Below are 20,474 nucleotides of genomic sequence, written 5' to 3'. Positions count from 1 at the left end.
ACTATATGACCACAGAGGGGCCACGAACAAATACATTCTCCCAGCAATACAATAACATAAATACAAACATCGTGTTTTGTACGAGTTAATTCATCAACAATTCACAATTTCTCTTGATCAGGTCAGAGGTACTTTATTGATCCCAAATTGGGGAAATGCCTGCGTTGCACAAGCATAAAAAACAACAAAACTAAACAAGGCATTGCAGATAAGTAGAAGTTAAAGTGTAATAATAAACAATACTATAATTTAGGGATGTCCCGATCACCTTTTTTTGCTCCCGATCCGATTCCGATCATTTGATTTTGACAATTTGCCGATACCGATTTTTCCCGATCCGATCTTTATGCAATGCATTAAGAGAGAGAAAAAAAAAAAGCATTCAAGTTGTCCCTTAAGGTTATTTTTTTATTTAAATTGGATATTCTATCCAACATGGATATAGCTTCTTTCTTTCACAGCAGCATTGGATCAGTTCAGTTGTGCAGCATTGGATCAAAACAAAATAAAGCTTATCAGTACTCGTTAGCTTACTGCTACAATTAGACACTGCGCCCACTCTGTTGCCAGATTTGAGAGAAATAATCAACCAGGTCTATGAAGACAAGCCCCAAAGAAGCAACACATACATGATGTTCTGTAATTTGAAACCAAAACTAAGGCCTCAGGATGACTTTAAGACTTGAACATGGGCATTTTTGTTTTGTAACATTGAATTAAAAAAAAAAAAAAAAAAAAAATCCCGATCGCCAATTTTTTTCTCCCAATTCCGATGTTTTGAAAATCACGTGATCGGCTCCGATCCCCGATCATGTGATCAGATCGGGACAGCTCTACTATAATTGAAACATCTCAAAATAGAAATAAAGTAGAAAATATACAGTAGAAGATAAAGAAATCTATGAACTCTGCAGACTCAGGGCGCTGCTGCCACCTCGCCAACAGCAAATGATGCTATATGTGTACGACCACATGTTCCCATCTTCCTCTGAACTCTGTGACTCTCTTTACCCCAGACGAAGCTGACAACAAAGACCCTTCCTCGCCTTCTCTTCAGCCTCCGAGGGAAGAACCGATCCAGAGAGTTGAACCCAAGAAGGAAGATGCGGCCACCTCGAAGCTCTTCGCTGACGTTGTGAACGTCAGCGAGGGCTTCCAGCTGAGGACGGCCTACAAGAAGAAAGTGAAGCCCTCCAAACTGGACGGTCTTCTGGAGCGTCGGGTCAAACAGTTCACTCTGGAGGAGAAGCAGAGGCTGGAGAGAATGAGACAGGCGGCACTTCTGGCAAAGATAGCCGCCATGAAGCCTGGAGTTAAAACGGAGAGCAAACAGCCGCCGGCCGTCACCCCGTGTGTCAAAAGAGAGCAAGCAGAAGGCGTCGCTGTGAAAGACAACGTGGTGAAGAAGCTCGACTTTGAACAGGAGCAGATCAAACCAGACGTGGATGTCAAATCTGACGCCGAAGCACCCAAACAGATGGAGGTGAATGATGTGCACAAAGAAGTGAACGGAGAAACGCCGCCAACCACCGAGTCAAGCGGGAAAAACAACGGTTTATCAGACGCTATGGAGAAAAAGACGGAAGTGGCTCGAGCGGGAAAACGTGTGTTTGAGGAAATGGAGAAAGCTGGTGAACAGAGCATGGAGGTAGAGGAAAGTAAGACGACTGAAGTGCAGGTTAACGGGAAAACGGAGGGTGGCGTTCCTGCAGAAACCACCTCAGAACCAGCTCAAGGTGACATGAAGGAGCCCGTGAAGTCTCTGATGAACGGGAACCTCTCGCAGAAAAGCGACGTGTCCGACGCGAGTCACCAACCTCCTCTGAAAGTCCCGAAACTGGAGAACCACGTGACGGAGAAAGGAGACTCTTTGGCGTTGGATAGTGAGCCTGCTAAGCTAACATCATCGACCCCTGCTCTCGTGAATAATACAAGTACTGAAGGTTTGAAGAGCGCCTCAACAGAAGCTCAGAACGCCCCGAAAACAGACTCGTCTCAAACAGGAAGTGGCGTCGTCTCCTCAGTTTCCTCCAGAGCCGTCGTCCCGCAGAAAACCAAACTTCAAGACACCAAGACGTCCACTTCCAGCTCCATGACGATCAGTAAAGAATACTCCACGAAAGACCGGGTCAGCCTCCTGCGGTTCTACAAATCCAGGAAGGCGCGTTCAGGTACCGCGCTGCCGTCCTACAGGAAGTTCGTCACCAAGAGCAGCAAGAAGAGCATCTTTATTCTGCCCAACGACGACCTGAAGAGGATGGCGAGGAGAGCGGGCATCAGAGAGGTTCCCATCTTCAACTACAACGCTAAACCAGCCCTGGATATCTGGCCGTACCCCTCGCCTCGGCCCACTTTTGGGATCACGTGGAGGTACGTATTGGGTCACATGATATGGAAGCTTTTGATAAGAAAGGGGAGTTCTCATTGAAGTAACTGCAGATGTTTTCATTATAACGTTCGTATAACATAATGCTGTGTAAACGTACTTCCTGTAGCTGTCATCAGTATCTAATGTGTCCCCGCGCCCCCTTCAGGTACCGTCTGCAGACCGTGCGCTCTCTGGCCGGCGTCAGTCTGATGCTCCGGCTGCTCTGGAGCTGCCTGCGCTGGGACGACATGTCCGTGAAGCCGTCTGCAGCCGTAGGGACCACACGCAAAGGTGAGGAGACATCACAAACACTCAGAGGGCAAAAGTACACACATCCTTTCCTCAAGTAGAAGTGCAGATACTCCTGTTTAACAATACTCTGGTGAAACTAGAAGTACTGACTAAACTTCTTTACTCAAGTCAAAGTAAAGAACTTTGAAATGTACTTCAGTAAAAAGTACCCATAACTAGCAGCTGTTTTAAAGAGTACCTGACCTCCCTTGACTGTGGCTGTGAGGGAGTGTGGTCGTCTTTCAACCAGAAGGTTGTGGGTTCGATCCCAGCCCATGCAGTCAACATGTCGATGTATCCTTGGGCAAGATACTTAACCCTGAGTTGCTCCCGATGGCATGGCCAACGGTGTGTGAATGTGTGTGAATGTTAGGTCCTAGAGTAAGGTACACTGCTCTGTATGAATGGGTGTGAATGGGTGAATGACATGTAGTATGTAAAGCGCTTTGAGGGGTCTTAAAGACTGGATAAAGCGCTATATAAGTACAGTCCATTTACCATTTACCATTAATAGAACAATAATGTCATTATACGCTGGGCTAATGCTAATGCCAGCAAATAAAATGGCGGGGTGTGGTTTGCAATCCGCCCAGCCAATCAGAAATGGGAACCTTTTTCTCCCATGGAAATACCTGCTCTCTAACGGGGACTGAAAAGGGGGAGAAAAGGTTCCCATGAACTAAGTTCTAGTTCCGGATTTTTTTGGTGTGAACGCACATTTTCAGAACTATACTGGGAAAAGTACTCCGGTGTGAAAGCGCCTAATTTCTGATTAGAATCATGAGGTCCTTTTTTAAAGTAGTAAAATGCACTAAAGGCCTAAACTAAATTTCTTGACTGAATGCTTGTATTAAAATACTTATGCTGATGTTTTTTGTTGTGTCCTCAGAGACCTCGGAGACGGACGTCACCACCACAGAGATCATAAAGCGCAGAGACGTGGGTCCGTACGGGATCCGATCAGAGTACTGCATCCGGAAGATCATCTGCCCGCTGGGAAACAGAGATGCCCCCAAAGGTAACCGCTTAATATGAGATAAGATAAGATGGAACTTATGCTTTAAAAATACACGTCTATCTCCTGCTGACCAAGATGAATTACTGTTGAGTTTTGTAATTGTTTTATTCATTTTCATTCAGAAACACAGAAAAACTTGTTACAAAACACATACATACCACGTGAAAGAACATTCAAACAGTTCCCTTACAAAACAAAACAATTAAATAAAACCCCCACCCTCCCAGCGCTGGATCAAGTGGCAACAAGTAGTGTCAAATGACATATGCAAACTCAAAAAAGGAATCAGAGCCGACTCACACACTCACACCATCCTGTTTCGCCCCATTGATACGGCTGCTGACGGTTCCAAATGGCCAACATCAAGAAAAGTTCAAACCAATCGCTTAATGCAGTGGTTTTCAAACTGTGGGGCCCTGGTGGCTCGTGGAGGTACTGCAGGGGGGACGCGGGAAGAAATTGTAAACAAACACTGCTCGAACATATCTCATTGGTCAGAGAGCTGCGGGCATACTGCTGCCTTTTGCAACATCCTACTTGTGTGAGCTTTTCTGCTGTTGCTGCCATCAAAACGAAATACAGATCAAAGCTGAACATTGAGAATGAACTGAGAGTGGCAGTCTCAAAACAACAGCCCTGGTTTGAGAAGATCTGCGAGGGAAAGCAAGCACACACAAGTCATTGATAGGCTATGTGTGGAATAGGAATGGTAAAGTGATGTGATCGTTTGCGACCTGCAGTAGAAATAGTGGTTAAGTGTTCATTAATATATTTTCCTTAAACAGATTCGAATTTAAAAATCTACTACTCAGGGAAGAAGGCCTGCTAGTTTTAATTAGGCCAAATGAATTCACAGTATCTATTACAAGCACTTCAGTTCATGTGTAATACATAATAAAATATAAAAGTATAGTTGGATCTTTGTTTCTTCTTATTATTAGCAGAGAACATTAAATGTTTTTACAACAATATACAATTAATCCTACCAATATAGATGGAAACCGGGTTGGGGGGGCCCGAGAATATTTCCAATTACCCAAGGGGGGCCCGACGGAAAAATTCATAAAAGTTATAATTAATGAAGTCTGTCTCTCTTATATAGAAACCCCCATTCCCCAGAGGAAGGGTCTTCGCTCCAGTTCTTTGAGACAGAAACAGACATAATAATACAAAGTAAAAAGTGATAAAGTAACAGGTTTTTTTTTGTACAATTCTTTATTAAGAAGACAGTTGAGAACAGTTCACCAGTTGCAATGCACTCGACTTGCAGTTACAGTGAGTAGTACACATTTGCAATAAGGGAACAGTATAGATGGAAACCCTCCCCTTCTCATTGTCCTCATTTAGCGAACAAAATACTCAGTTTGAATTCAAATGTGTTGGTTTTTAGCCTTTCAATAACAACAATGTCACTGCTTTAAAAATACACTTTGATCTCCTGCTGCTGACCAAGATGAATGACTTTTTATTAAATAAAACGTTGGTCATTTGAATGGACATGTATACATCATGTAATTGTTAAATATATTTACATAAGTGTGCAGAGAAGATGATCAAATTCGTCGGTTTTTAGACTTTCAACTTCACTGCTTTAAAAAAAGTGTCCCTTTTTAGATTCCTTTCCTATCCCTTTAGATTCCTTTCCTATCCCTTTTGATTCCTTTCCTATCCCTTTATATTCCTTTCCTATCCCTTTAGATTCCTTTCCTATCCCTTTAGATTCATTTCCTATCCCTTTAGATTCATTTCCTATCCCTTTAGATTCCTTTACTGTGCCTTTATATTCCTTTCCTATCCCTTTTGATTCCTTTCCTATCCCTTTAGATTCCTTTCCTATCCCTTTTGATTCCTTTCCTATCCCTTTAGATTCATTTCCTATCCCTTTAGATTCCTTTACTGTGCCTTTATATTCCTTTCCTATCCCTTTTGATTCCTTTCCTATCCCTTTAGATTCCTTTCCTCTCCCTTTAGATTCATTTCCTATCCCTTTAGATTCATTTCCTATCCCTTTAGATTCCTTTCCTATCCCTTTAGATTCCTTTCCTATCCCTTTAGATTCCTTTCCTATCCCTTTAGATTCCTTTACTGTGCCTTTATATTCCTTTCCTATCCCTTTTGATTCCTTTCCTATCCCTTTAGATTCCTTTCCTATCCCTTTTGATTCCTTTCCTATCCCTTTAGATTCCTTTCCTATCCCTTTAGATTCCTTTACTGTGCCTTTATATTCCTTTCCTATCCCTTTTGATTCCTTTCCTATCCCTTTAGATTCCTTTCCTATCCCTTTTGATTCCTTTCCTATCCCTTTAGATTCATTTACTATTCGCCCCCTAGTGGTCCGTGAGTATATTGGTAACATTTCACATTTGAAATAAATTAATATATTTAAGTTTTCCGCACTCTCGCGGGAATATCTCCGCAATGGAGCGAGCTTAAGTTTCAAATGTTCAAATGTTCAAATGAGATTCGCCATTTTTTAAAGTTATAATTAATGAAGTGTGTCCCTCTTATCTCCTCGAATAGAAACCCCTACTCCCCAGAGGAAAGGTCTTCGCTCCAGCGCTTTGAGACCCAAGAAACATGAACCTCTGAAGCCCACTGGTCCTGTGGCTGTGGAGACGTGGGTCCCTGAAGAGGAGATGGAGCTGTGGGAAATCAGGGCCTTCGCTGAGAGGTGAGGGAACTTGCTCCGATCCCGATTGTTGTCTTGAGGAACTCGGTTTATCACTGATCAATAATTTGTTTCTTCGTATCGCAGGCTGGAGAGGGAGAAGACTCAGGGCGTCGACTCCTCTAAGACCAGCACTCTGAAGACAGCCGAGGAGGTCAAGGCTCATCTGGAGAACCAGCTGAAACAAGCCAGACTGGCTGCACAGCAGGTGGGCGTGCGGGCAGACGGACGGACGGACAGACGGACAGACGGACAGACAGACGGACAGACGGACAGACAGACGGACAGACGGACAGACAGACACACACGGACAGACGGACAGACAGACAGACAGACAGACAGACGGACAGACAGACGGACAGACAGACACACACGGACAGACGGACAGACAGACAGACAGACGGACAGACGGACGGACAGACGGACAGACGGACAGACGGACAGACAGACGGACAGACAGACACACACGGACAGACGGACAGACAGACAGACAGACAGACAGACGGACAGACAGACACACACGGACAGACGGACAGACGGACGGACAGACAGACAGACGGACGGACGGACGGACGGACGGACGGACGGACGGACGGACACACACACACACACACACACACACACACACACACACACACACACACACACACAGACGGACGGACACCACACACTAACAACATGTTCAATTCTTCTGGTTTGGATATCCCTTTAGATTCCTTTCCTATCCCTTTTGATTCCTTTCCTATCCCTTTAGATTCCCTATCCTATCCCTTTAGATTCCTTTCCTATCCCTTTAGATTCCTTTCCTATCCTTTTAGATTCCTTTCCTAATCTTTTATTGTTCCTTTCCTAGTAGTCTCCTATTCCTTTATATTCCTAGATATGTTTTCCTTATTCCTTTATAACCTTTCCTATTCCTTCTTCCTCTATTCTCATGTTCTGTTCCCTTCCCCATCTTTATATATATTTCCTAAATGTTCCACCATCTTGTTACAGAAACGTCTGGAGCCACTGAGACCGGGACCCGCTGCCACGCCTCCCTCCTCTTCCTCCTGCTCTCCCTCCCCCTCTCCCTCCTCCACCACACTCAGACCGGGTCAGGTGACCTCGGGGACTAAGATGGTTCTCGCCACCAAACTGGGTTCTTCGGTGTCCTTCCAGCAGGACAAGAACTTCCACCAGTCCTTCGCCTCCTGGGTGAAGCAGGGCCAGAACAACGGCAGCCCAGGTGAGATGGAGAGGAGATGAGGAGGATGTTTATTTTAATCTGAATATGTTGTTTGTTTACATCTGAAATGTTGACTTTTGGCACAAAGCTCTGGAGTTTTTGTTGTTTCGAAGTAAGGAAACAATCGTAGCGCCCCCTAGTGGTCCGTCAGTATATTGGTAAAATGTCACATTTGAAATAAAAAAATTAATTTAAGTTTTCCACACTCTCGCAAGAATATCTCCGCAATGGAGCGAGCTTAAGTTTCACTTTCGATTGCATGATATAGCCCAGCGCAACGCCTTCGTCACACATGTTGCCACTTGTTTGTACCACTTTCAGGCAATTTGTAATCTGTTCTAGAAAAACAATGTGTTTTTGGATATTTGGGGAGTTAGGTGGTCCGCAAGTGTTTTTTTATTGGTTAAGTGGTCCTTGGTATGAAAAAGTTTGAGAAACACTGACCTATATATAAACACAATCAACAGACACACTTATACATATACACACATTAAGACATAAACAAAAGCACAAAGATCAATATATACAAAATAACGGTCACTTCAATCTCAAATCTGATATAATTGTGCATCGTCTCATCCATCATGTGTTTTCCATCACAGTTAGACAAACCACTTTGTTCAAAGATATATTTCAGATATTTCCCCGTTTCTTATCATTTTTTTACTCTTTTTCAACAACTTTGAGAGATTTTTCTGTATTTTTCCCTTCATTTTCATTACGTATCAGATTGTAGGACGTTAATCATTCGCCTCCCTTTTCCATCTTCACTTCTTGGGTGTCATTAGCTCAGTCTGTAAGGTCTTAGCTTGGGAGCCAGATGGTCCCTGGTTCAAATCCCCGAGCAGACACAGTATTATATACGTCCTCCACACATCCGTTTTATTTGTTCTATGTCCTATATATATGTTGCACTGTTGGAGGAGCCTGGGACCTAAGTTTTTCATTGCCATATCTACACTGTAGCTAACGTGCTAATGACAATAAAGCCTTGAAACTTGAAACAGCCGAACGCTGGCTCTCGTGTCGGCCATGGTTCGGTTAGCGTGACAGCAGGTGGCTTGCTGTGTGTTGCAGCTTCCACCAGCAGCATCAAATCAGAGCAAAGCTTCTCCGTGACGGTTGCAGGCCCGATGCTCGCCGCCAAACTCCCGATCCCCGCTAACAGCAAGATTGTCACGCTCAACATGCCCACCACTCAAGGAGGTAACGAGCACGAGGTCATCCATTTCCGCTGGTTTGTGCCAACACTTGCCAAAATGGATGGAACATGGAAGTCGTGGAAGAGGCAAAATCTATAGAGTGGTGCAGGGGTGACTTATTTCTGTAGGATGATCCGGAAGTTAGCATCTCCCTGGTTTAATGGGATTCCTCCATGTGTTTTTGGATTATTACAGAACATAATCTCTGTGTCAAACAAACGTTTATGATGTTTAGACATTTTGTTCAGCAGGATTATCTCCACATGTTAACACCACTTCATGATTTCTGAAGTAAAAAGCTAATGTTGGGCTATAAAGGAACTACAGCACGGTCACATGACTTCACGTCACCACCGCTAAGCTAAAGGCGGCTAATGTTGGGCTATAAAGGAACTACAGCACGGTCACATGACTTCACGTCACCACCGCTAAGCTAAAGGTGGCTAATGTTGGGCTATAAAGGAACTACAGCACGGTCACATGACTTCACGTCACCACCGCTAAGCTAAAGGCGGCTAATGTTGGGCTATAAAGGAACTACAGCACGGTCACATGACTTCACGTCACCACCGCTAAGCTAAAGGCGGCTAATGTTGGGCTATAAAGGAACTACAGCACGGTCACATGACTTCACGTCACCACCGCTAAGCTAAAGGTGGCTAATGTTGGGCTATAAAGGAACTACAGCACGGTCACATGACTTCACGTCACCATCGCTAAGCTAAAGGTGGCTAATGTTGGGCTATAAAGGAACTACAGCACGGTCACATGACTTCACGTCACCACCGCTAAGCTAAAGGTGGCTAATGTTGGGCTATAAAGGAACTACAGCACGGTCACATGACTTCACGTCACCACCGCTAAGCTAAAGGTGGCTAATGTTGGGCTATAAAGGAACTACAGCACGGTCACATGACTTCACGTCACCACCGCTAAGCTAAAGGTGGCTAATGTTGGGCTATAAAGGAACTACAGCACGGTCACATGACTTCACGTCACCACCGCTAAGCTAAAGGCGGCTAATGTTGGGCTATAAAGGAACTACAGCACGGTCACATGACTTCACGTCACCACCGCTAAGCTAAAGGCGGCTAATGTTGGGCTATAAAGGAACTACAGCACGGTCACATGACTTCACGTCACCACCGCTAACCTAAAGGTGGCTAATGTTGGGCTATAAAGGAACTACAGCACGGTCACATGACTTCACGTCACCACCGCTAAGCTAAAGGTGGCTAATGTTGGGCGTGATGACGTTTAGTCGTCTCATTTAGACACGTGTTAGCATCCTCCACCAGTGGAGTATTTACTAGGGATGCCAGCGATTATTCTATTTTTCGAATATTCGTTACAGTCTCCATAATTGACGACGAATAATTCGGCGGCGAATAATCGATTAATATTCGCCAGGGCTGTCCGATTTTCGAATTTTGATCATGGTCAGTTTCTGGCATCCCTAGTATTTACTGACGTATTTTATGTCGTAGAATAAAAACCTCTTCAGCTTCTGTTAACCACAGACCTTGTTTCAGGCTAACAACCAAAAACACATTCAGAAAACCATTGACTTCCAGACCAGGGAACATGATGAATCATTTCTGGGATAAGGACTCCTGCACCACTCTATTGGAATTGGATTTTTGTCTTAACGTGTTTCTAAGTGTTGTTTTTAATCTACCGTTACCCGATTAAATCAAGCTTTTTTTAGTTGCTTTCGCACTCTTCCCCGCACACAGTGCATGCCTCGCTGCTTTTGTGCATCCTCGACCTGTATCAGCCAACGCATATTTGCTTCTTTCACTTATTAAATGTTTCTCTTATCCACAGGTGTCGTGCAGCAGAAGGTCCTGGGCATCTTCCCCTCTGGACCCCCTGCTAACATGAGGACTTACAGCACATTGCATCCAACGACTGGAAACATGAACATCAGAGCCTCCAACTCCACAACAACCACCCCGCAGCAGGTCTGCTTCTTTCTCCATGTCCTTTTCAGTTTCAGAAATAATAAGCATGATAATTGAAGATTTTATCTTTATGGCTTTGTGTTTCAGACCGTCACAACAGTAGGTCAAATCCAATCGGGCACCACACCTTCACCAGCTACGGCTGCGGGCGCAGCGATGCTCAGGAGTCCAGCGTTGGCTCAGCAAGGTGATCTTTCACACTATAATATATATTAGAAAATGAAGGTCTTACACCGTGTTGCAACACAGTCTTGTGTTTGCTTCTCACTGTTTAATTCAAGAAAATGCATATATTTACTGATAAAAAAACACTGTCTTACAGAAGGCATTAATCAGGGTAAAAGAAGGATGAATCATGTATTGCTAAATTAACTTAAATGTATGTTGTAATGAAGTTTCCCACATTTATTCAAATTTGATTTAGGTGGTTTAGCATAAGCTGTAGTTCCTTTATAGCCCAACATTAGCCACCTTTAGCTTAGCGGTGGTGACGTGAAGTCATGTGACCGTGCTGTAGTTCCTTTATAGCCCAACATTAGCCTCCTTTAGCTTAGCGGTGCTGACGTGAAGTCATGTGACCGTGCTGTAGTTCCTTTATAGCCCAACATTAGCCACCTTTAGCTAAGTGGTGGTGACGTGAAGTCATGTGACCGTGCTGTAGTTCCTTTATAGCCCAACATTAGCCACCTTTAGCTTAGCGGTGCTGACGTGAAGTCATGTGACCGTGCTGTAGTTCCTTTATAGCCCAACATTAGCCACCTTTAGCTAAGTGGTGGTGACCTGAAGTCATGTGACCGTGCTGTAGTTCCTTTATAGCCCAACATTAGCCACCTTTAGCTTAGCGGTGGTGAAGTCATGTGACCGTGCTGTAGTTCCTTTATAGCCCAATATTAGCCACATTTAGCTTTGTAGGGTTAATAAAACATTCTCCCTCCTCTCCTCCAGGCCAGCCTCAGCAGACTGGCTCCGCCCCCCTGCAGACCCCTCAGAGAGCAGCAGGTCCGGCCCCCCCGACCCCCGGACAGACGCCTGCCGCCACCCAGCCCAGCAGACCCCAGCAGGGTCAGGTTAAACTCACCATGGCTCAACTCTTGCAGCTCACACAGGGCGCTCAGGTGAGACACACGTCTATCGCATCAACTCAGACTTCTTCTTCTCCCTTGGATTTTTAAGTTAAATGCATCTCTCTCCCTCTCTCCTCTTTAGGGGGGGAACCCTGGTCTGACGGTGGTGATCCAGGGTCAGGGGCAGACCCAGGGTCAGTTACAGATCCTCCCCCATGGGGTGACGGTGGTCCCCAGCCCCGGGCAGCAGCTCATGCAGGCGGCCATGCCCAACGGCCAGGTGCAGCGGTTCCTCTTCACCCCCGTCCCCCCATCATCCTCCCCCTCCTCACCCACTACCACCCCTCAAACGCCGCTTCAAAGCCAAACCAGAGCCCCCGCGCAAGTCCAAACCACCCCCTCGTCCCTGACACAAACAAAAATGGTCGCCCCTCTTCCTGTCCCGACACAAATGCCGAGTTTGGCTCCCATGCAGAACAAAATGGCTTCTCAGATATGCTCACCCACTTCCCTCCCCCACCCTATTCCCTCCCCAGCAATTACTCAAATCTCCACCCTCTCTTCGGGGGTTTTCCCTGCACAAACTGCAGTTTCGCTCCCTTTCCCGGGACAAGTTGCACCCCAAATCCAGACACATGTTTTAAGCCCCGCCCCTTCTTTAGCCCCGACTTTAATCAAAACCTCCCCCCAGATGTCTGTATCTACAAACTCGCTTCAGATCCCAGCGTCCGCCTCTCTTCCCTCTCCGGCCAGAGTCCCGACCCCAGCTCTCGCCCCCGTTTCCTCCCCAGTTTTAGGTGTTCTTTCCACACAGATTTTAGCCCCCTCCCCAGGGGGTCTGACTCAGATCCAGACCCCCCTTCATGTACCTCTTCATGCTGCTGTGGTCACCCCCGTCACCGCCACCGCTACAACACCCTCAGTGCCAGGTAAGGAGCAAGAGAAACGCACATCCAGAGCAAACTGTGTTTTTATGCATTTTATCTTTGACAATAGAATTATGCATCCTAATGTACGAGACAATGTGGTTAAATAAAACAATTTAAAAGTTAAAATAATTGAAATAAACAGTTAAAAATTTTTAATAATTCAAACAAGTTATATACAATGTGTTAATACAAAATGAAAGAAAATCTGAAAAAATTACATTAAAAAAATATACGAAATATTTTAATAAAAAGTGTAAATTTTGGAGAAATGTTTTGTAAAAATAAGATAAAAAATACACTTATATACAAAACTGTAATCTTTAGTAAAAAGTAGTGAAAAAAATGATGTCAAATTTCAGCACATCAGTTGAGAGCCTTTGGAAGCTGCTGTGTTTACTCATGTGTGTTTATTGATGCTTCTCTTCTCCTTCCTGCTGCAGCTCTGGCTGATCTTAGGACGGCTCAGCACCAGGTCTGGACCCCGACCTTGTCTCAGAACCTGGTCCATCAGCCTCAGAACCCCCCCGCCCTGCCTCAGCCCCCTCCCCCAGGACTCCCTGCTGTGGTGTCAGTGCAGCAGCTCTCTCAGATCCCTGTCTCAGCGGTTCAGGTCCACATGGGCCTCCCTGCTGTCAGACCCTCACAGCCTCAGATCCAGACTCCTCTCTCCCCCCAGCGCCAGAACCAGATCCAGAACCAGATCCGAGCCCAGATCCAGGTCCAACCGTTCGCCCAAGTGCAACACATTCAGGCCCAAGCACAAGCCCAGAACCACGGACAGGTCCGGGTTCAGTTCACGCCTCAAACGCAGACACAGAACCTCCAGCCTCAGGTCCAGTTTCAGCCCCAGGTCCAGACCCGGGTCCAGCCTCAGTACCACCCGCAGATACAGGCTTCGTTTCAACCCCAGGCTCAACAGCAGCAGGTCCAAACTCAGGCCCAGAACCAGCTCCATCCCCAGGTTCAGATCCAGTTCCAGCAACAGAGCCAGGTTCAGCAGCAACCCCAGGTCCAATCTCAAATCCAAACCCAGTTCCAAGTCCAGCAGCAGCAGCAACAACCCCAGGTCCAAACTCAAATCCAAACCCAGTTCCAGGTCCAGTCCCCACAGCAGAACCAGGTCCAGCAGCAGCAGATTCAGATCCAAGCCCAACCTCAAGTCCAAGCAAAGCTCCAGGTCCAGTTCCAGCCTCAGAACCAGACCCAGGTGCAGGTCCAGTCCCCCCTCAGGCACCAGCTGATCACGGTACCGGGCCTCCAGCAGCCGGTGCAGCTCCTCTCCGCTCTCCCTCCCCACGTGGCGGCTCAGATCCAGGCCCAGATCCAGATCCAGGCCCAGCAGCAGGGTGGAGCGGTACCGCAGCAGATCAAACTGCAGCTGCCCATCCAGATCCAGCAGCAGCAGCCGACCCAGAACCACCAGATCCAGAACCTCCAGATCCAGCAGCAGTCGACCCAGAACCACCAGATTCAGAACCTCCAGATCCAGCAGCAGCCGACCCAGAACCACCAGATTCAGATCCAGCAGCAGCCGACCCAGAACCACCAGATTCAGAACCTCCAGATCCAGCAGCAGCCGACCCAGAACCACCAGATCCAGAACCACCAGATCCAGAACTTGGTGACCATCCAGGCGCCGGCGAGCGTCCAGGAGCTGCTGAAGATCCAGCAGAAACCAAAGAAGAAGAAACAGCAGGAGGGGAAGCAGAAGGACCAGAACCAGAACCTGCAGGCTGTGAGCCCGGCGGGGGAGGGGGTCCAGAAGCAGGTCAGAACCAACAACTAACAATATTTACAATTTCTTACAGCAGGTAGAAACTTTTAATATTTACAGAAAGTAAGACGAGTAATATCTCTGATGAAATACTGATGTATAAAACATTATTTGTGTGTGTGTGTGTGTGTGTGTGTGTGTGTGTGTGTGTGTGTGTGTGTGTGTGTGTGTGTGTGTGTGTGTGTGTGTGTGTGTGTGTGTGTGTGTGTGTGTGTGTGTGTGTGTGTGTGTGTGTGTGTGTGTGTGTGTGTGTGTGTGTGTGTGTGTGTGTGTGTGTGTGTGTGTGTGTGTGTGTGTGTGTGTGTGTGTGTGTGTGTGTTGCAGGCGGTGGTGGTGAAGCAGAGTTCCTCGGCCGAGCAGCTGAAGCAGAAGAAAAGTCTCGCTGCCGCCGAGAGAGAGGAGAACCAGAGGTCTGAGGAGCAACCACAGAAAACACACACACACACACACACACACACACACACACACACACACACACTCCTCCCACAGCGAGCACATGTACTTTGTTACAGCAACAGTTGGACACTATAGCGAGTAGACTCAAATATTAAATTAGAGGCAAACACATGGGGATACAAATCAAATAAGTATGCATCACATAACAGTCGTGAAGTTGCAGTAATTTTTGACATTTAGATCATACTGACTAACTGACTCATTTGAAAGGCGATGGGATGAAATCTGTAGGAGGATTAACCCTAAAATGTTCAAAAAACACCATAAAACTCAAAATGCCCGACTTCCTGTTGGGTTTACAGTCTCGCTCCAATATATCGTAATTGTCGGACTATAAGCCGCGCCTTTTTTCCCATTTATCGACGCTGCGGCTTATATAACGGTGCGGCTAATCTATGGATTGTTACAGCTAACGGCCACTAGGGGACCTCCTAAATCTATGGGTTTTACAGGTTACAGTCCACCACCTTTAACTCTATGGGCTCTATGGCCGGTCCGCGCCCCCCACCTTTAAGCGGCGGGCTCCAGCAGGAAAAGCTGGAGGCCGGAAAAGAGTGAGACAGGTAGCGCGCAAAAGTAAAAGTGGAACCGAGAGTGGTACGAGAGACAGAACGAGAGCAAGACAGACAGACATTACGAGAGCGAGACAGTTTGTCCCCGTACCACTGGTTGAAAACCACTGCTGTAGATCACTGCCGGTACGTGCGCTGGGAGCGCACCGTTTAAGTTTGAAAGTTGAAAAGTGTGTGTGTCTGAAACGCTATGTGATACAGTACAGTTTACACAGCACATGTTCTGGAGCTACTATTGCACTAAATGCTAAAACTTGAATACGTTATGCAAATATGCAACTTGTTTGTTGAAATGTTAATAAATGGGAGCTTCCTCAAACAGCCATCTCTTTCCCGACGATCCCCTCTGTGCACGAACCCTTACATATGGTAATGAAACATTAAAACACCTGCGGCTTATAGTCCAGTGCGGCTTCTATATGTACACATCATTCAATTTAGCTGCTGCGGCTTATATTCAGGTGCGCCTTATAGTCCGGAAATTACGGTAGTTTTGTTGTCCTCTCCACGTGTTACACACACCCACCACATCTCATACATGTGGGACTATAGGGGCTGCGTTCCTGTGGAGCCAGTCAGAGGAGCACCACGTGACGCAAGGAGAGGTAGAGCGATGAAGGGCTTCTCCAAATTAGCCTCATGCTCAGTCAGGCAGGGTGGCAGGTTCAGGGCAGAGTCCTGCACGGGTCTCCCGCCCCGCACCCGCGACGTGCAATACCGAACCCGCCCCGCTACCCGCACATATTGCCAATTAGCTCCGCAACCCGACCCGAACCCGCATATATATGAGCAGTGAAAACGTGCAATTATTAACACACGCAGTTTCATATTTGTCTCAAAAAGCGTGGGATGTTGGTTATTCTCTCCATCTAGGATGAAACCAAAAGCCTCCCAGACGTTGGGTTTCGCTCTTGAGGAAGTGTTTTTGAAAATTGGGGTGAAGTGTCTCAGGGACACAACGACATGCTGACTGCAGTGGGGCTTGAACCTGTGCCCTCCTGATCCTAACACCAACGCACTAACCCACTGCGCCACACGCCTCCTCCTTTAAGCCCTCATGTCTATGATTAGCTTGGGGAATATTCACACTCATATCTTTTTGGATTTCAATAGGCTCCTACAACCTCACATTGTCAGTGCTCAGAAACTAGTAGTATTAGTATTTTTACTGCCTTTCTTCTAAAAATACTAATATTTTAATTTTTTCAACTGCTTTTTATTTCCTCACGTAAAAAAGAAATATGAAAGCGCACCATGAGGCATGTGTTTTTATTTGATTTATTTATACTGTATGCAAAAGAAGATGGATGTGTATTTTGAAGCTCAAGTATGTACAATATATTCATGTATAATATATCATTTATTATTTTATTTTTATTTTGATATACTTTATTAATCCCCGTGGGGAAATTGTTTCTCTGCATTTGACCCATCCTAGTGTTAGGAGCAGTGTGCTGCCATTTTGAACGGCGCCCGGGATTAACAATGATCATAACATCGTTCAAACAATCCCTCAAAACTCACCTTTTCACTCTTCAGGGTCTTAGAAAGTATTAAAAGTTGATAAATCAATTTAGCAAAAATGAAGGCTATTAAAAAGTATTAAACTGAACTTTCCAAGGTGTTACATTTTGTAGCTTGTTTTCAATAAGGATATGAATGGTCCAAAGAGGTTTTATTCTAGTCTGCCTGAATGTAATCAGTGCCTAGGTGTGTAGTGGCAGTGGCTCAGTCAGTAGGGGCTTGGACTGTGAGCCGTAGGGTCGCCGGTTCAAGTCCCCGACTAGACCTAAACATGGAGTGTGGATTGCTACTTGGAGAGGTCCCAGTTCACCTCCTGCCCTGCCGTGGTGCCCTTGAGCAAGGCACCGGACATAAGATCTTAAGATGTATTGAAAGGGTCTTAAAAGGTCTGACTTCAGGATTCCTGCATACACCCTGCTCCTAACCCACCAACCCCTCGCCCTTATTCCACCTAGTACCCTTTCTACTTTTGTTGTTATTTTTCTTCTTTACTTGCCTGTAAAGCGCTTTGAGCACCAGGAAAAGCGCTATATAAATATCATGTATTATTATTATTAAACTCTTTGGATTCCAACCCCACGTGGCCGGTGCTCAGAGCCTGATGTATCGTAAAACAAAGTGTGTATTTCAGGGTTTCACTGCGTTTCCCTCCACCAGCTGAACCACAATGCCTCTTGTTTTCAGGATGATCGTGTGCAACCAGGTGATGAAGTTCATCCTGGACAAGATGGAGAAGGACGAGAAGCAGGCGGCCAAGAAGAGGAAGAAGGAGGAGGTGGTGGAGCAGAAGCGCTCCAAACAGAACGCCTCCAAGCTGACGGCGCTGCTGTACAAACACAAAGAGCAGCTGAAGGCGGAGATCCTGAAGAAGAGAGCGCTGCTGGACAAAGAGCTGCAGCTGCAAGTCCAGGTGAGCAGGCTGTCTCTCTCATATGATACCTAAACATCTGCATAAAGCAGCGATATCTCAGCTGCAAGTCCAGGTGAGCAGGCTGTCTCTCATATGATACCTAAACATCTGCATAAGCAGCGATGTCTCAGCTGCAAGTCCAGGTGAGCAGGCTGTCTCTCATATGATACCTAAACATCTGCATAAAGCAGCGATATCTCAGCTGCAAGTCCAGGTGAGCACGCTGTCACTCATATGATACCTAAACATCTGCATAAAGCAGCGATGTCTCAGCTGCAAGTCCAGGTGAGCAGGCTGTCTCTCATATGATACCTAAACATCTGCATAAAGCAGCGATATCTCAGCTGCAAGTCCAGGTGAGCAGGCTGTCACTCTCATATGATACCTAAACATCTGCATAAGCAGCAATGTCGCAGCTGCAAGTCCAGGTGAGCAGGCTGTCACTCATATGATACCTAAACATCTGCATAAAGCAGCGATGTCTCAGCTGCAAGTCCAGGTGAGCACGCTGTCACTCATATGATACCTAAACATCTGCATAAAGCAGCAATGTCTCAGCTGCAAGTCCAGGTGAGCACGCTGTCACTCATATGATACCTAAACATCTGCATAAGCAGCGATGTCTCAGCTGCAAGTCCAGGTGAGCACGCTGTCACTCATATGATACCTAAACATCTGCATAAGCAGCGATGTCTCAGCTGCAAGTCCAGGTGAGCAGGCTGTCACTCATATGATACCTAAACATCTGCATAAGCAGCGATGTCTCAGCTGCAAGTCCAGGTGAGCAGGCTGTCACTCATATGATACCTAAACATCTGCATAAGCAGCGATGTCTCAGCTGCAAGTCCAGGTGAGCAGGCTGTCACTCATATGATACCTAAACATCTGCATAAAGCAGCAATGTCTCAGCTGCAAGTCCAGGTGAGCAGGCTGTCACTCATATGATACCTAAACATCTGCATAAAGCAGCAATGTCTCAGCTGCAAGTCCAGGTGAGCACGCTGTCACTCATATGATACCTAAACATCTGCATAAAGCAGCGGTGTCTCAGCTGCAAGTCCAGGTGAGCACGCTGTCTCTCATATGATACCTAAACATCTGCATAAGCAGCAATGTCTCAGCTGCAAGTCCAGGTGAGCAGGCTGTCACTCATATGATACCTAAACATCTGCATAAAGCAGCGATGTCTCAGCTGCAAGTCCAGGTGAGCACGCTGTCACTCATATGATACCTAAACATCTGCATAAGCAGCGATGTCTCAGCTGCAAGTCCAGGTGAGCACGCTGTCACTCATATGATACCTAAACATCTGCATAAGCAGCGATGTCTCAGCTGCAAGTCCAGGTGAGCAGGCTGTCACTCATATGATACCTAAACATCTGCATAAGCAGCGATGTCTCAGCTGCAAGTCCAGGTGAGCAGGCTGTCACTCTCATATGATACCTAAACATCTGCATAAGCAGCGATGTCTCAGCTGCAAGTCCAGGTGAGCAGGCTGTCACTCATATGATACCTAAACATCTGCATAAGCAGCGATGTCTCAGCTGCAAGTCCAGGTGAGCACGCTGTCACTCATATGATACCTAAACATCTGCATAAGCAGCGGTGTCTCAGCTGCAAGTCCAGGTGAGCACGCTGTCACTCATATGATACCTAAACATCTGCATAAAGCAGCGGTGTCTCAGCTGCAAGTCCAGGTGAGCACGCTGTCACTCTCATATGATACCTAAACATCTGCATAAGCAGCGATGTCTCAGCTGCAAGTCCAGGTGAGCAGGCTGTCACTCATATGATACCTAAACATCTGCATAAGCAGCGGTGTCTCAGCTGCAAGTCCAGGTGAGCACGCTGTCACTCATATGATACCTAAACATCTGCATAAAGCAGCGATGTCTCAGCTGCAAGTCCAGGTGAGCAGGCTGTCACTCATATGATACCTAAACATCTGCATAAAGCAGCGGTGTCTCAGCTGCAAGTCCAGGTGAGCACGCTGTCACTCTCATATGATACCTAAACATCTGCATAAAGCAGCGATGTCTCAGCTGCAAGTCCAGGTGAGCAGGCTGTCACTCTCATATGATACCTAAACATCTGCATAAGCAGCGATGTCTCAGCTGCAAGTCCAGGTGAGCAGGCTGTCACTCATATGATACCTAAACATCTGCATAAAGCAGCGATGTCTCAGCTGCAAGTCCAGGTGAGCACGCTGTCACTCATATGATACCTAAACATCTGCATAAGCAGCGATGTCTCAGCTGCAAGTCCAGGTGAGCAGGCTGTCTCTCATATGATACCTAAACATCTGCATAAGCAGCGATGTCTCAGCTGCAAGTCCAGGTGAGCAGGCTGTCACTCTCATATGATACCTAAACATCTGCATAAGCAGCGATGTCTCAGCTGCAAGTCCAGGTGAGCAGGCTGTCACTCATATGATACCTAAACATCTGCATAAGCAGCGATGTCTCAGCTGCAAGTCCAGGTGAGCAGGCTGTCACTCATATGATAC

The 20,474-nt window shown here is 46.3% G+C and overlaps 2 protein-coding genes across 4 annotated transcripts in view; one reads left to right on the top strand and one right to left on the bottom strand.

Moving 5' to 3' along the window:
* LOC307016579 (nucleosome-remodeling factor subunit BPTF-like) overlaps window positions 1-18,016 on the top strand; it is a 41,405-nt gene extending 23,389 nt beyond the window's left edge. For 2 of the 3 annotated variants that reach the window (XM_079645740.1, XM_079645741.1), the window contains 14 exons: window positions 1,017-2,370; window positions 2,535-2,659; window positions 3,549-3,677; window positions 6,198-6,348; window positions 6,433-6,553; window positions 7,342-7,573; window positions 8,651-8,779; window positions 10,603-10,739; window positions 10,827-10,926; window positions 11,685-11,854; window positions 11,946-12,732; window positions 13,173-14,500; window positions 14,831-14,916; window positions 17,743-18,016. In XM_079645740.1, coding sequence (XP_079501866.1) covers window positions 1,017-2,370; window positions 2,535-2,659; window positions 3,549-3,677; window positions 6,198-6,348; window positions 6,433-6,553; window positions 7,342-7,573; window positions 8,651-8,779; window positions 10,603-10,739; window positions 10,827-10,926; window positions 11,685-11,854; window positions 11,946-12,732; window positions 13,173-14,500; window positions 14,831-14,916; window positions 17,743-18,001 — 5,108 coding nt within the window. In that variant the 3' untranslated portion in view covers window positions 18,002-18,016. The remainder of the gene's footprint in view (window positions 1-1,016; window positions 2,371-2,534; window positions 2,660-3,548; window positions 3,678-6,197; window positions 6,349-6,432; window positions 6,554-7,341; window positions 7,574-8,650; window positions 8,780-10,602; window positions 10,740-10,826; window positions 10,927-11,684; window positions 11,855-11,945; window positions 12,733-13,172; window positions 14,501-14,830; window positions 14,917-17,742) is intronic. The other variant, XM_079645742.1, reaches the window with a different exon arrangement.
* Window positions 1-20,474, bottom strand: part of LOC307016330 (phosphoinositide 3-kinase regulatory subunit 6-like) — a 492,324-nt gene that overhangs the window by 352,201 nt on the left and 119,649 nt on the right. The window lies entirely within an intron of this gene.

This window comes from Notothenia rossii (genome assembly GCF_949606895.1).
Source record: "Notothenia rossii genome assembly, chromosome: 8".
In the NCBI taxonomy this organism is placed as follows: Eukaryota; Metazoa; Chordata; class Actinopteri; order Perciformes; family Nototheniidae; genus Notothenia; species Notothenia rossii.
This window is presented reverse-complemented; position numbering and strand designations above follow the sequence as displayed.